This window comes from Lynx rufus, unplaced genomic scaffold (assembly GCF_022079265.1).
Source record: "Lynx rufus isolate CCGP_SWC_20201006 ecotype Redwood Valley unplaced genomic scaffold, mLynRuf1.p SCAF_4, whole genome shotgun sequence".
Taxonomy (NCBI): Eukaryota; Metazoa; Chordata; class Mammalia; order Carnivora; family Felidae; genus Lynx; species Lynx rufus.
Window position 1 is genome coordinate 135007682 of NW_025814856.1, and position 17516 is coordinate 135025197.

The 17516-nt window shown below is 34.0% G+C and overlaps 1 protein-coding gene across 4 annotated transcripts in view; it reads right to left on the reverse strand.

The window, feature by feature from the left end:
* Window positions 1–1588: 1588 nt before the first annotated feature.
* TFEC (transcription factor EC) overlaps window positions 1589–17516 on the reverse strand; it is a 71263-nt gene continuing 55335 nt past the window's right edge. For 2 of the 4 annotated variants that reach the window (XM_047096235.1, XM_047096233.1), the window contains 4 exons: window positions 16232–16288; window positions 12523–12598; window positions 6053–6200; window positions 1589–5170 (listed from right to left, as the gene is read on the reverse strand). In XM_047096235.1, the coding sequence (XP_046952191.1) occupies window positions 4790–5170; window positions 6053–6200; window positions 12523–12598; window positions 16232–16288 (662 nt within the window). In that variant the 3' untranslated portion in view covers window positions 1589–4789. The remainder of the gene's footprint in view (window positions 5171–6052; window positions 6201–12522; window positions 12599–16231; window positions 16289–17516) is intronic. The other 2 variants (XR_006965164.1, XM_047096234.1) reach the window with 2 other exon arrangements.

Genomic DNA, 17516 nt, shown 5'->3' on the forward strand with positions numbered 1-17516 from the left:
GAAAAAAAGGTAACACAAAAATTTTAAGATAACTATTTTTATCAGTTTTTTAATCATTTCCTTGTTTACAAATTAAATATTATGCAAATGAAAAATATTGGTATATGCAAAGACTAATGATTATAGGAAGGTCATATGACACATTAGATCAGCAACACTCTAAATGTGTTCAGTATTTGTTAAGCACATTTAATGAAATCTCTGTATATGTAACTTACACTAACTCAAGTTGACATCTTATACTTATCAACATGCGGGCCACTGGAAGGGCAAATGATGTCATTCCATGTAGCGTATATGGGCTGTGTCATTATCAATACTGAAGCAAAATTCAATCCTTCAGGTGTTTTCAAGAAACCCAGATGGTTGATCTAGTGCTGATAACACAGCAAATGATTAATTGATTCCAGTTTTCATCTACATCTTAGATATTATAAGATCACTAAATATCAGCCTAGGGATATTGTAAAAACATTAAAACACTTATAGTTATGACATTTATTAATTTAAACATCAAAATTCCACAATATCAGAACCGCAAAAAAGTATTTTCATGACACTTTGAAGTATAATAAAATTCAAATATGACTCAATCTAGCAAAACAAAGAAAAAATACATTCTTCTTAATGTTGAGAAATCTAACTTCTCCCCTGACATAAAGGTAAATGAGCATGCCAAATCAAGAAACTCATGCCTAATTTTTTTAAAGTAAGAGCTATTAAATATTTTATTTACAGTCATGTGAGTGGAAAAAAATGAGTTAAAAAAAACGAGGAAGGCTATTTCTCAATGTCCCTAGCTCATCTGGGTATTTATTATTTAGAGCTTTTGTACCCACAGAAAGAAGGCTATAGTCACTGATATCATGTCCGTAAACTGAGAAAAGTTAGTCTGTATGTATAAATTCTGCAGTTATGGGAAAGGACACTAATAAAGAAAACAATATGAAGAGGTACTCATAGGAGGCACTTGTTATTTCAAGATAATTTGGAATTAGAAAGGCTGCTTAATGTGAATCCATGAAAAGATGATAGCCAATATTTTATAATAAGTAGAGACAAAAGATTGAATGAGACATTATCTTGAAAAGATAACAGAAAGTAATTAAAATAAAACTTTTATCTTATTTTAAACAAACTTTATTATAATTACAATTATGCATTGATTCTTTGAATGAACAAAGCTTGGTTAATTGTATATTAGAGTCCAGCGATAGCCGATGCTTTTTGTAACAAAATTGTTTGATAAATAATATACCTGTTTTACTGTAGTAAGTCTCATTTCTACAAAAATATTCTAGACATCCATCAGTTTCCCCAGGATCTCTCTTGATTCTTAGGTACTCAAATAATTTGCTTTTGATTTATATATTTTTGATATTTATATGCTCATTTTAAAATGTTAACATCAGGGGCGCCTGGGTGGCGCAGTCGGTTAAGCCTCCGACTTCAGCCAGGTCACGATCTCGCGGTCCGTGAGTTCGAGCCCCGCGTCGGGCTCTGGGCTGATGGCTCAGAGCCTGGAGCCTGTTTCCGATTCTGTGTCTCCCTCTCTCTCTGCCCCTCCCCCGTTCATGCTCTGTCTCTCTCTGTCCCAAAAATAAATAAATGTTGAAAAAAAAATTAAAAAAAAAAAAATAAAAAATAAAATGTTAACATCAGATGTTTACAATATCCAATAATCATAGAGAAACTGGCCTATGAATATATAACATGAGTATATAACAGGAGGTATATAAACAACAGGGAAAGGGGTCTACTTTATAAGTAGGGGTCTTTATAAGAAGGGGTCTACTTCCTTTGTGAATAGTCTAGTGTTTGGTATACTTTCACTTTCCTAGGCAACCTCCTCACTTTGGGAGTTGAGAGAGTGATATACAGATAACTAGGGCTCCCTCCTCCATCACTGTATATAACATTAACTACTCACTTAGCTCTTGAAAGATACATAGCTACAATTCTATCCATTAAAGTAACAGAACTGATAGAGGAATTCTTTACCTGGCATTCAATGAGACATTCAGGAGGTTCGTAAAACCTTCAGGCACATGCAAATTTTCGGCTGTATATACAACTCTGTATTTTTCTGGGGAGTCGATAACTTTCATTAGATTCTCAACACATTAAAAAGTTAAGAACTCATTAAAATTAATTTTTTAATCTATTTCAGTTAAGTGTGACAGAGCACCACTCTTTACTCAGTTTTTAAAAATCCATTACCTATTCTACAGTCCCCTGGTAGCTATTACAATCTGAAAGTAGCAGCAAATATTAGTCGTACCCTTTCCAGATCTCATTTGTCCAGGCTCCACCACCTGTGGCAAGCTCTTCCATTAGCTAAGATTATGAGGAATGTGTTTCAGGGTTGCGCAGTAGTATTTTAACAAAATGGAAAATAATGACGGAGTAATGACATCATGAATGCAAGTCTTCTCAGAATATGAAGAAATGAGAATACTGGATAAAATGAAAATAGAGATCAGCCTCTATCTGGAATGTGTTTTACATGGACTCAAAAATATATTCCTTTTCTATGATTTATATTGTAATAGTAAACTATTGACCCAGATAATAAAGGGGGATTTTACCATAAAGTGAGAAGTATATTATGTTATCTTGAAAATTCTTGAGGAAATGTATCTTATTGCTCTTTTCACATGGCATATTTCAGATGAATTTATCTATCTGGCTCTAATGACTATTCCCATAAATTTAGAATTATTTTTCCATGTCAAACAATAAAAATCATTTTAATTCTCCAAACTCTGGTCTAATGTTGTAAGCTAAGCCTGAGGTAATTATTAGACCATAAGAATTTAATATGTTCCCACTTTCATTAGCATTATGTCTCAAATTTCATGATGACATAGTTCCCTATATGTAATACCTAAAGCACCCTTTCAAAAATTTATCCCAAAGTTAATAGTCAAGAAAGATTATCTCCAAATTACTTTAGTAATGTACAGTAGCATTTTAATTTTTAGGCTTATCTCTTCCAGTAAAAAAAAAATTCAATTTATACCATATCATTTCATTCTAGTATTCAAGGTCTTGTACAACGTGTTGCCAATATTATTTTCCAGGACTTTCAAGCTGGCATCTTCTAGGGTGGCCAGAACTTTCTAACGAATGTCCCATGAAGACACATCCTCAACTTATTCTCACTTTTACCATTTGGTTGATATTATTCTCTAATATGCCTTCCCCTTATCCAAATTTATGATTTTAAAATAAGTTACATTCTACCTTCCCATAGAGGTTTGTGATTCTCCAACCTTTATTTGTTTTCATTTTCTCTGACTTTCTATATTTACAGCTTATACTGTACCATGTAGAGTTTAATTCGTGTGTCTTCTATCTTCTGCTGTTGTTTCTCATGCAGTCTTGTTACTCTCTGAGGAGTAAGACCATATCTTGCTCATGTGTTCTACATTTTCACAGGATGCATTGCAGTTTGAGTATCTCTCCATAAAATACTCATTGATCAGATGAGCAATCATAGAAGTCCAGCACTGAGCAACAGCCTTGGTAGGTCAACCCCAATCCCAAGCTCAAAAGAGAAAATTTTGAATAAAGCATTATAGTCACACAATTTTTAACAAATACTAACATAGCTAGCAAAGTCAGAGGGTGCTCTAAGTACTTACGGGAATGGAGATTTGTCCTCCAGTCAGAGCTCAACGTAATAACGAAGAGTCTGTTTTATAAATGATTTTGTCAGTTGGAAAACTAATTTTCCATGTTGTCAATTTGGAGCAAAACAGTGTCACCTAATTAATTTACATGCATTTTTAGAGACAGCGATAAATTTTAGATAGCTGAGGAATTCTCCTAGTAGGGGTGTGTGTGTGTGTGTGTGTGTGTGTGTATTTTACTTACTGAAATTGATTATCCAACATCTCTTTTTGTTGAAAAAGAGAGGATTTGGACTGTGGTTTCTGATGCTGATTAGAAAATCACAAAAGTGAAGGAAAACAAAAAGGAAATATACTACCTACATTGTGTGCCTGTGTGTAAGTGTATGTTTGTGTGAAGTGGTAAATTTTCAGTGCAGATTCTTAAGGAAAGTATTCAGTGTGTTCCTTCTTTGAACATAGAATGTCTCCATAAATATGCAAAGATATTCTTAGAATTACTATAATTGAACTGACTAAAGGAATTAGGGCCTAATTTTAGAAAGCAAAGTTTTTATATATTTTTGGTATTTTATTGCGGAAAATTCTAATGTTCATTATAGATTCACTTTTCAATTAGAAGTGACAGATAACAGTGTCTTTTAACTATTTCCTCTATCAAATTTGAACTTTAACCAACACATCCCATTAGATAGTGGAGAAAGGCAATGAACTACCAAGTCTGTTGAGCTTGATACTTGAAAACTAAGGTAAGACTGGACTAGGAAGGAGTTAGAAGCGAATAAGAAAAGGTTTGTATATTTCAGTAGGTTTACTCCCTGCAGTGTGTTAGTTCCAATGTTACATCACTCCATTGCTACTTTTAAAACATCAGTAGAGAGCTATTTCTTATGTTGTACCTCTTTCCAGGAAAACAAAATTTAAGCAGATTTGGACATCTTAGTCAAAGAGGAAAAATTCCTTTTTTGTTCTCAATAATCTTCAACACCATGTTTCTTCTTCCTGTGAATTCTTCTGTCGTTTATAATCAGTTTCTCTTGAACGGTATATTCCTTTTGGAAAAATTAAGCCAAAGCAATATATGAAACAGAACGTAATTGCATAGCACCTGCATAGAATTGCTTCCCAGTTGATGAATCGAGCCTGTCTGTTTTTTATAACTCATCGCCATCATCTGAGCTAAGACTACTTCTCCTACTGCTTTCTTTGGAAACTGCAGGGGAAGTGGCAGACAGCAGAGGATCTGTTCCAAATGGAGATACTGTGTCATCCAGTAGCATGTCATTCAATCTTTGTTCCTCTTTCAAAGAGGCACTAAATGATAAATCTGTGAAGTGTGACAAAGGATCAGAGAAGGCCATAGCTTGATCACAGAGCTCAGGGCTGGTCCCCTGAGACAGAGTCAGTTGTTGGCAATAGTCTACTGAATTCTGCTCAAGATGGGTCTGTTGTTTGGTGACATGAGCACCTAAATCAACTGTGCCAAGTGAAGCCAGGGCTGGCAGACCATGAGCACGAGCCTGTATTTCTAGTTCCTGCAATTTCAAATGAGAATAATTAAATAATGACTTTGAAGGTTAACTTGACTCTAGAAAACCAGAAAAGCAGAAATAGAAACAAAATACTAACAAGCATTCAAAATGAAGAGTAATACATACTATAATATTCTTTGCAAAGTAATGGAATCTAGTATATTTCTAGTACCTGAAAAATAACCCTGAGAAAACTATACAGATTAAAAAAAATTCTCCTCCCATTGTTGTCTAAGGAATGCATAACATATAATGGTTCATAGTGGCTCAGATTACAATACAGCCATTTGGAGATAGTGGAAAATATTTCACTTATTCTTCCTGATTAATTTCTCACTATAAGACCATTTCATGGAAACAGAGTAGTGCTTTACCTGGCAATAAGCATGCTCACATAAAAAATATTGGGAGTTATGAAAACCCATATTTTGATATTTTGTGTCACATGAACAGATGAGGAGTGACTTAATATATACTGGCACAATATGCCTTGGGGCAATGAAATCCATAGCAATGTTACTAAAGAAATAAAAGGGAGAGAGAAGAATTTAGTCCTTAGTGTCCAATTTTATCTAGAGATACAAATGTTTTACTTATTATTTTTCAGCTGGGATAGTACTGTGTATTTATAAAATTTGTTCTATTTTCTGCATTTGCAATTAGCTGTTGTCATTCACTTATTTCCAAAGCCACCTTGATCCTGGACTTCTAATCAAAATCTAATTGAAACAACCCAATTCATGAGCTTCTAAAAGGCAATAAAATAATCCTTCAGAAGGAAAAATAATTGTTAATAAGAAAAAAATAAATGAGGCAATGAATAAAACCGATGATGGATAAGTCATATATAAGCTATGTGGTTCATGGCAACATTTTTATAAAAACCTGAATTCGGAGTAGAAGCCGCCTGTTAGCCTGCTCTAATTTCTTCTGTCTGTGTTCTAATTCTCGAGCTCTCTGTTGTTCTTTTTGTAGCCACTTGATGTACTCCACTGATGCTTTCAGAATGGTTCCTTTGTTCCAGCGCGTATCACTACAGAACGGAGAGATAACCTTTTCACAATTGTGCATGTCAGCAGAATTCATAAGAACTTACAAAATCTTTTACATTAATATGAAATAATGATTTACATGACTATTATTCACTCTTAGATATTATTGCTTCTGAATAGAAATTTTAATAGAATAGTTAAGAAGCCCTTATATAGTAAAATTAATCCCAGAATGAAAATAAGTGTCAAAAGAAAGTAATAAAGTGACTTTTTGTGGGAGAGCTAAATGCAATATCATGATTCTACCATTACAGTTTTTATATTTTTAGTGAAAATTGCTTTTATTATTAACTCCGAGATTAAAATCTATGTGCGGTATTTCTGCATTAATGAACTAGGAAATGTACATTACTGAGGACTTAAGCCTAAATTTTTTAAGATCATTTCAAATGTACCAATCTTTTAACCTACTTTCTAATAAGGTTGCTTTTATGCTTCTAAGAAAAAAAAAGGTTTCTTCTGAATAGTGATCCTGAGTGATTGTGAAACAAATCAGAGTTTGGCAACATCACTTTAAGCAATAGAGCAAAACTTTCTAGAATCGTTGGGCAAATTTTTCTGCACAAAAGCCATCAATACTTTTTTACAAAACCGGATGACTATTTTTAAATAAGTTTAAGATAAGTAAATATAATTAAATACAACCAGATAACCTTTCAGGTTATAGCATAGAAAAAATATTTTATTAAAACTTATTTTTAAGACAGGAGAAATGATAAATCTGGAATCACAAAATAGGCTACCGATTTTAACATCTGAAAAAAATACATCGAAGAATTTGATCCTATATGAGAATTAAGAATACATGTGGAGAATGAGGCCAAGCTAATCGCTAAAAGTTCACCAGAGCTGTTGTAAACCTTGATGCAGTTTTAGTTTAGAGTCATGAGATTATTTTTAATACAACATACAGTGAGCATGTAGGAAAATTTTAAGATGATATTATACTGCATGTACTTTTGGTTTCTATGATCTATATGAGACATATTGAAATTAATATGTATTCATTAAGTGATCGGAAGTGGGAAGACATAGTTTATGAAAAATCTGACTTGTACATGCCTCTTTGCATGTTCAGGTTAGATGATAATTCCATTAGCCATAACAAATTAAAGGAAGATGCATTTTTCTACCGGCAGGTGAAAATGCTTACTAGGGCCTGGTTAAGCTATCTTCTGTTAGAAGGCACCAACCTATTACCAGAGTCTGTCTAAAGCGTGCAAATGCTTTGCCAGTTGTCTAAGAGCTGCTGGTCTCATCCACTCACAGTGACTTAGCAGGTGATGGGAAGGTTATGCAGAAAGAGGCTACTTTTGTCATTAAACTAAAAAAGTACCTGTAACTCAAAAAGGTATTGGATTCCTGAATTAAAACTCTAAGCATCAGCAGAAGGCTTATGGTACTAATTTTGTTTCATTTCTTCTCATTGGAGGAAAAACTTGAAGAACAGAAGAAATAACAGGAAAAGGATACCTCTGGTCAACTTTGAAGTTTAAGGTGATGTTTATTTAGGTCTAAAATAAACCTTCAAAATGCTTGTAGAAGTCACACAATGGGTCTTCCAACAATTTCTACCTGATACCATTTGCATTATTTTTTTTCAAGTTCACTCTATTTTAAAACCATTTTAATGTATGAGGTTTCTTTTAAAAATGTTTTTGGGGTGCCTGGGTGGCTCAGTTGGTTGAGCATCTGACTTTGGCTCAAATCATGATCTCGTGGTTTGTGGGTTCAAGCCCTGCATTGGGCTCCGTGCTGGCAGCTCGGAGCCTGGAGCCTGCTTAGGATTCTGTGTCTCCCTCTCTCTCTGCCCTCCCGCACTGGTGCTCTGTCTCTCTGTCTCTCTCAAAAATAAACATTAAAAAATATGTTTGTTTTCCAAATTTATTAAGGAGATTTTTTTCTCTCAAGATAATTTCAAGCAGCTAGGCATTACAAACATTGATTATGACAGCAACGTTAATACACATAAAGGCATGCCTAAGGAATAAATGTAGATACTGGCTTTTCATTTTCTACAAAATGATTCTCCTTGAAGAACTTAAAACTTTTAGGAGTTAAAAGCTATGCATTCTAATGCACACATTAGATTAGGAATGTGGCCAGGGTAAACTATGGAGAATACAGTCTGTTGTCATCTTAGGAGAGCATATCCACCTAAAAGCACTAAAAAATAAAGAAGAAAGAAAGAAGACACCATAACAAGTTTGATATTTTTTTCCTTCAATCAACGTTTTACACTTCTAATTTAGAAAGTCTTCCTAAGTCTCATTTACTGCTTCAACCACCATTCTTATACAAAAGCAGGAGCAAGTTCTGACAACAGAGGGAAAAAACCAGATCAATTTAGTTAAAAAACTGTCATCCAGTTTATAAATAACAAAGCAGAAAAACAAGAGTAATTTGCTAGCACCAATAGAATAATTCATGCTCTGACAGTATATTTTATCTCCACTAATATGAGTTTTTATAATTTTGATTATATAAGGCATATATGAGGTGGACCACTACCACACATCTGTGGAAGCTCTTACTTTTCATGTTTGTTAGTTTCATTTGGTTTTCGTTTCTTTTCCAATCAATGATCAAGAGATTGTCGTTCCTTGGTTGTTTGTTTTCTCATTTAATTTTTTTCAGCATATAACTTTTTTCAACTATAGCTGTTCACTATATTATTTTCCCTTCTGACCTTACCCTTCTGACCTAGCAATGAAATACAAATTTCCAAATGTTTTTTTATACATAAAAATGGCAACTTCATAGAATTCAAAATGTCTCTAGGTGTTGGCTCCGATTCCCTAAGCCAACCACTAAGTTTATTCTAATCATGAGCTGGAAAGGTCCTCAGAGGTCAACCACTTCATGGTTTCTGCTATTTGCCCAAGAGCACGTGGTGTTTAGAAGATGAGACCCAGTTTTCCTCACTTAATTCAATGCTCTTTTTGAAAATCTGTGGATTTCACACTTTCTCAAATGTGTCTCCCATAAGAACTATGTTTTCTACCATGAACCAGTGTATTGTCAGTGCATAAATCTGCAAAAAAATGTTTCACCACATATTACTATTCCCTTTAGGTGTAATATGTAATACTCTAATATTACCAATACTATTCTTCCTTCTTTTCTTAAAAATGCTGAATCTTTCTCATGTGATTGATTTTGTGATCCATTAATAGGTTATAGCACACATCTGAAAAATCCCATATTAGATAATTGTGTAATCTGATATATTTCTTGTTTTTAAAAATTCTTATGAATTTCATTTTTTTAAGTTTATTTTTTTTTGAGGGAGAGAAAGAGCATGGGCTGGGGAGGGGCAGACAAAGAGGGAGAGAAAGAATCCCAAGCAGGCTCCATGCTGTCAGCATGAGTCTGACTCTGGGTTCAAGAATCGTGAGATTGAGACCTGAGCTGAAATTAAGAGTCAGATGCTCAACCAACTGAGCTACCCAAACACCCCTAAAAATTCTTATGAATTGTAATGGTTACAAACAAATGGTTTGAAATGGTACAACAAATTAGTATGAAACGTATTAAACTCAAACTGAAATCTTGTTTTATTTTTTTTTTGATCCACTTCTTGTTAATTTCAGAATTGTCACAACATAGTAATAACATTTCTTCAAAATGAAACTTGCCTCCTCTATTTTATTCCCACACTCTATCTCCACTAATTAATTTTCTATAACTTGTTAGATTATCCATAGTAGTGTCTGAAAATTCAACAAATGAATCCAAAATAGTTTCATAGAACAAGTGACTACCCCTTAGGCCCATAGATCCAAGTTTTAAAGAGGCTATGTTCTGGATTCAACCGTGGGACTCATGTTGGCGGACCCTAAAAAGAAGAACTAGGGTATTAGGCGAGGCCACCAAAAGCCAAGGGATAAGATGCATTGAAACAGAAATGGTATCGGATGTCTGGAATAACAGAGCTAACAGTTAAGCATCTCTTCTGTCTATGCTATGTGTGCAGAGCCACATATAGATATCATTACGATCTGATCAATTAATGTGTTTTCAATTAGACCCAAAATAAATATCATTTCCATACATATAACATAATACAATTAAAACAAATAATCATACCTCTTTCTGAGATCCATAAAGAAGAGAAAAACACTTAAGAATGCTTACAATAAACTTTTCCCAATGATAATCTCTTTCAGATATGGTTCTATGGTAAATTAATCTCTATATTCTAGATCATGGGTAGACAAACTACAACCTACAGTCTATTTTTGTCAATAAAGTTTCAGTGGGAACAGCCATGTTCATTCATATACATATTGTCTATGTATGCTTTCATGCTACAATAACAGAGTTAGAAAGTTGCCACAGACTATATGGCCAACAAAGCTAGAAATATTTATTTCTAGGCTAGAAATATCTGGCCCTTTACAGGAAAAGCTTGCCTTTTCGGTTCTAGACAGTGAATTAGAAGTAGAAAGAAGCCTTTTTATAACCAAAGTTTCTATAAATATATAGAATAATAATCCCTCACACAAGATTTATAATGTGTATGATATTCTCATATATATTATTTGGTTTTATGTTTATAAAAACCCAATCATACAATTGGTGCCTTACAGGCATGGTGACATCTAAAGATGGTCAGTTAGGGTTCCAAATCCAGTCTTAAAGTCTCATGTGCTTTCTGCATATAACTATTCCCTGGCACTGTGGGTTAGCTCCACCAGTTAGAACCTTTCTTAATTGACTTTTATCCAATCGCTTTCAAGATTAATTAATGTTCTCCATTTCCTTTGTGACACTCACTGACTGTTGTTAGGACAAAGTAGGTAATAGAGGGCAATAGGCCACCCTCTGATATGTCCAAGTATTTCTGTTATCATTGTGGTGCTGTGTACTTACTGATAAGTTATTAAATTAATGCCTATTGTATTTATTATGATGATAATATAATTAAATTATAGGTACATTAGCTAATGAAATATGAATGCTGATAAAAGAAGACATTTTTTAAAATAGTTATTGTTTTAGGAAGATTATATTAAAAGCCTTAGAAAAACTCAATTAAAGTGTCAGTAAACTTTGCTTGCTTAAAAACATGCTGTCACAAAAAGCATAAGCATTTTTAAAAGTTCATCTGTACTTAGGTTGTGTACGTGTTTGTTTTATTTTAAAGAAATTAAAATAGACTATACATTTTAGTGCAGTTTATGTAAGAAATAAAAGCTACAACACATATTCAAACAAAAAAGCTTGGCCTTGGATTAAATTTTTGATGAATAAATGTGCATTTATATGTTACGTGTTAAAAAAAATAAGACCTATCAGGAAAATGGGTATTCTCTTCTACTAATAGAAAGAGTTGCATGCTTAGGGACTTTAAAAGATTTGAAGAGTTACCAGTAGGGCCTACACTGTGACCAGGCTCTTCAGATTCTCCATCCAGAGCCTTTCTGTCATTCCACATGGTGCCTTCTCTATCTAATATGCCCGTAAGGATAAATATTACACTTCTTACTATTACAAGTTATTGAATTGTCTAAATGAATTGGCACATTTGGATTCAGGGAAAGAGTATTTACAAATTTCACTAATATCACCATATCGAATCATTGTTTCTGAATAATTGATGATCTCCAGTATCAGGAGAGAGCAGTTCTCGGTTTGAATGAAACATTTTCAAGTCATTATTAATGTAATACAACATATTTCTATATTTTAGAGAAACGTTTAACATTCTAACTTGATGCTTTGATTAATTAGGTAGTTCCTGCAACCTCAAATGTCTTGTTTATTAAACTTTGAGTGTGGATGACACCAAAACATGGCTGAAAATTTAATTACAATAACCAATTATTGGTTGGCATCAATCAGCATGTTTTTACAATTCTTTTTTTTTTACTTGCCTGCCTCCAGAACGTTCAGACCACTGAAAACCCAACAATTCAATGTCCATGTGCATATAAATTTTACGCTGGAAGGATTGCTATAACCATAAATTGAGTATACCAGTGTCATAAACAACATTTGATACTGCCACTAAATTTGCCAATATTGATGTCATATAGAAAGACCTGCTATGAACTGAGAAGAAATAATTTCACTATTTCCTATGTCTCAGAAGGACAAATGTTAGTAACAACCTTGACGTCTAATAACCATCAGTCTCGAATAGATACTGAAGACGACCAGCAGTAGTCTTACTTTTACCATAAGCTGCTTAGTTTCCTAGTAATTGGTTCTCCCGTCCCCCTGCTCCCTCCGATCCATTTTGGGGGGGGGGAGTTATTCAAACCATAACATTATTATAGAAATTACTGTCGAACTCACGGATCATTAGACTTTGGAATAAGAGTGCCAAGCTCCTTGATTCGGTAATTAATGTTATACCTTCTTCTTCTTTCAACTATTAAAAAAGAAATATCATTGATTATTCTCATTAAAGCACAATTCACTTTTGGTCAGCTGTAAACTTTCTTAATAATCTTGAAAAAACATTTAGCAAAATAATTTCCATATAGTCAAAAGAGTATTCAAAAATAAAATAAAAATTCAAATATATTTAATTCTAAAAATAAAGATAACAATATTAGAATTGTGATTCTATTGTTGACTATGTTTTCAAAACATTTTCTCTCAAAAACAATTTTTTTCACTTTTTTGAAAAGCTGTAATACTTATCCATATTGAAAAATATATTTGCATTTATATATATATAATATATATATATATATATATATATATATATATATATATATCCTATTGGATCATCACTTCACATACGGATTAGCCCATTAGGATCATAATCTTTTGAGGTCTACATCATGCCTACTCTTCTCATACAATACCTGAAGGCCTGACACAAAGTTTAGCACATGGTAGGCGTGTGTGCCCAACTAGACTGTAACTTCCTTGAAGGCAGGGGCAATTTACTCCTCATTTTTCTGTCTTCAGAGGGCTGGGCATATAGGAGGTGCTAAACAAATGTTGATAAGACTGTAAATATTATTATTTTTCTAACCTAAAAATTTTCAATAATATATAGAATAGTGGTTTTCAGACTTTGGCAGGCATGAGACATATATGGAAGGATTGTTAAAATGGATTTATATCCCAAACCTATTAGTAGGTCTGGGTTGGGGCCCAAGGATTTCCATTTCTAACAAACTCCCAGGTGATGTTGATGTTATTTGTTTAGGGCCTACATTTTGAGAACTACTGGTATAAATTCTTATTCAGAGACTGTTTTCTCTGTTTGCATTTCCATGAATTCATTACTTTTGGAAATTGTATGCATCTAATAAATGTTCAATAAATGTCAGATATACAAATAAGTAGAGCGTTTCCTATATTGACCCCTATCAAAAGCAGTTTCACAGAGTATAGTGTATGTAGTCTTATAGTCTACGCTATATTCCTAGAATCAAGAACTACAACATATTCTTCTGTATAATATTTTCTTCTAAAAGTAACATTTTAAAAGTTTTCCAGGAAATGAAGGAAGAAGAAGGTCATGAAGAAGAAGAAAATTATATATCAAAAATATTTGAAAATACTTTATACATGCTAAAAATTAAGATCTGCTACCAGAAACAAGGAAAGTCATGAAAGAATAACAATTGTCTGTACAAAGCAATTCACCATGAATGGATTTGACCTTCAGTAATAATATATTGGGATTACTCTAAAATTAGAATATAATTGATTCTTGAGAGAGTTTGTTTTCCCTCTTTGCTGATCCTGTTTTCCCTATGCATGTGATTCAAAAAACAATGATACCACATTAAAAAACAAGAAAAGAAAATAAACAAAGGTACAGCTGATAGAAATACATACATATTTCACAGTAAGAATTATTAATAATTCTATGTTCACACATACTCACTTCTATATTATAAAACAGACTGTTAAATATAAGATGAAGAATAGCTATGAAGGATGTTCACAGTTTTACCTCAAAATAGGGAACTGGTTTAGTTTTAGAATATTTCTCCCAAATCTATTATTTAAATGCACCTTATGTAAAATATCAGAAGTTCCTCCTCTACTCTTCTTAGATTGTGCTTGATAAATTTTTAATGGCTAATTATAATGAGAACTTTGGTTCCTCAATGTTTTCATACCCAGTAGTAGTTATTTGTAAAGCAGTCAAGTTTTAAGAAATTACCAAGTTACTCTATGCCATGTGTGGTTTCACTCTTCACACTTTGGATATATTCATTCATTCCTGTCCTTAGGTCAGGGTGAGAGAGGCCCCTATCCTGGACCCATACTCACCACATCCTTTCCCAGTGAGCAAGTTAGCCACAGAGTCAAACTACATTGGGTAACTTTCTCCAGGAATATCCTCCCAATGCCCTGAGCCCACTTCCAGAGCCTGTGCAGGCCACTTCTTAGTCCACCCTTCTGAGTGAGGACCATGACACCAGTGTGCTCACCTCTAGGCTCAAGATGTGGACAAGGGGAAGTTATTTAAACAGGTGGGTGTGGAGCTAAAATGTAGAAAATGAGTGTTCACGTTCATGTCTGAGGCCACTGGTGGCACAGAATGGAACAAGGAGTGGGGAGAGAAGTGAGATGGGCTGATGGCTGAAGGCTGGCTTTGCCTCACCCTGACATCTTCCCTCAGAGCTCTGATGATCTGAGAATTCTGAATTCACACCTGGATTTCCAGTCTTTAGAAAGAACAGAGCATATTTTAATTGAGCTTGACCTACAACTTTTAAAATTTAGATTTCTGCTAAGTGTGTTTTCATTTGTCCTCTTGACATGATCCTCACAAATTTAGGGATTGTTCTAGATTCATCATATTCAAAATATGATATTAAAATTTTTTAACATTGATATCTCCAAAAAGCAACATATCCTGGTAAGGGAATCCAGATTAGAAAACACTTGACAATGGACATACCACATGCCTATCATACTTTATGTTATTTAAACTGCAGATGTAGAGAAGAGAAGCAAAGAACAGGAGAGCAATAATGAGTTAACAGGTTTAAAACTGAGAGAGAAGCCCATAGTTCCTTGCTGCATGAATCCCTTCTATCAACAACTAGCCACCCCTACTCATGTTCTACTTGTCTCATAATCTGGACCAAAGCTTATCTGCTCTACCACTAAGGGCTATCAGAATCAGGTCATTCCACAACGACCCTGAGGACAGTTAGAACCACTTGTCAGCTCTTCCCTCACAATCTCATAGTCAGAAGACTCTGATCGCTCTGTGATGCAGGAAGTGCAATATGATGCAGGGTTCACAGGTACATGTAGAATCAATTTCAGCTAACCACATGTAAGAACATTCGTGGTTTGTTTTAGAGCTTTAATGTTTTTATTTATTTTTATTCTTATTCTCTTGTCATTTTTTTATTTGGCTTCCAAAACAGAAAGGCTTCACACTCAATTAGTCAAGCTCACTTGACACAGTTAAGTACATAAGACATGACCAAACACTATCAAGCTCAACATTGCTGCTAAACTACTTCCCTTGCTTATATTTCTCCATCTCATGTGACCCCTTATCAGAGTCAAACTGACCCCCAGGAAGGCATCAGAGACATTTTTTGCAGAGGTAGAATTCAGCAGTACAACATAAGCAATACCTTCCAGATAACTTATCATTAGGAAGGGAGGAGCAGATTGACACAGAAAGATGAGAACATGGAGTTGTTTCTTGATTTTTAAGTGATGTACATTTTGTTAAAGCCACTTTTATCTCCTTCAGTCAATGAGTCACACTAGAGTTCAAATGTAACTAAATGCACTAGTCTCTGTCACACCCAGCCTGCTTGACAGACAGAGTGATCAAGGAGACATTTGAGATGTTTCACTTTGTAAAATATGTAGCTTTTCTGAGAGTTCACATCATTTAAATTTCCTAAAATAGCTCAACCAGTGAGAATATACTATTAATTTTGGTTATGTGATCTCAAAATACTTATGGAGTGACAATAAAAGACCACATATTCTAATCTCTATGCATTTCCTCCTTTATTATTATTATTATTAATTTTAGAAAAAAGGAAAATATACTCACTGAGATTGTGGTTGTCCTTTTTTTGTCTCTCTTTTGCCAAAGCTCGTGTATCTGTTTCTGATCAAAAAGAAGATAATTCAGAGAGTACTTAGTTATACTTTACAACCTCTCTAGTCAATATAATTCAGAAATAGTAGGTGAAAATACTATATTACCTACTCCAAGTGCCATAATAATATTTTTATGCAAATATTTAGAAATTTGGAGCAAGTACTCTTGAAGTAAGAGGTAATAGTGAGCATTTTAAACTTTGAGTAGTAAAACCTAGATCTATATTCTGGCCTTCCATTTCATAGATATGAAATCTATTACCTAAATTCTCTGTGTCTCAACTCCTCATCTGCAAAATTGGTATAATTTAATACCTATTTGATTATCATTGTCATGATGAAAAGAGGTACAGTGCATAGCAAATGTTAAACTGCTCAATCATTATTATTATTTTAAGAATTTTAAGATTATTCAAAATTATTCCAACCTAAATTTTTACAAGCTACATTTTTCATAAATAATTATGATTTCTATATCCCTGGAGCTAGAACTAGCTATACTTCTCAGATATTCCTATCAAATAACTCCACACTTCCAAGAAATGATATTTTATGTGCTACATGGTTTTAAGCATTTGTGATAGTCTCCAACATGGCCTACAATGATTCTCATGACATTCACACCTTTAGTGGTTCCTTTGCACATTGAACAGGGATGACCTGTGACACCAGCAGAATATTGTGGAAAAGACCAGTGTGGACCAAGACTAGGTCATAAAAGGTATGTCCAGCCTCTGCTTTCGTGTGTCTTGGATCACTAGTTGGACTAACTGGCAAGACACATGAGTGAACTGTCTTAGGAGCACATCCTCTAGTCCACCTAGTGTCACATGTCTGTACCTCTGAATGACATCTTGACTGCAACCTTATGAAAGACTGAAGGAGAACAAATTTTCTTTTTTTCTTTTTTAATGTTTTAATGCTTATTTTTGAGAGAGTGCAAGCAGGAGAAGGGGCAGAAAGAGAGACAGAGACACAGAATCTGAAGCAGGCTCCAGGCTCTGAGCTGTCAGCACAGAGCCCGATGCAGGGCTGGAACTCCCAAACCACAAGATCATGACTTGAGCTGAAGTCAGATGCTTAAACGACTGAGCCACCAAGGTGCTCCGAAAACCAATCTTCTAAGTCACCTCTGGATTTCTGACCCATAGAGATTATATGAAATAATAAATGTTTATTAGTTCAATCTGTTAAATTTTGGGATAATTTGTTATATAGCATAAATGATTAATGCA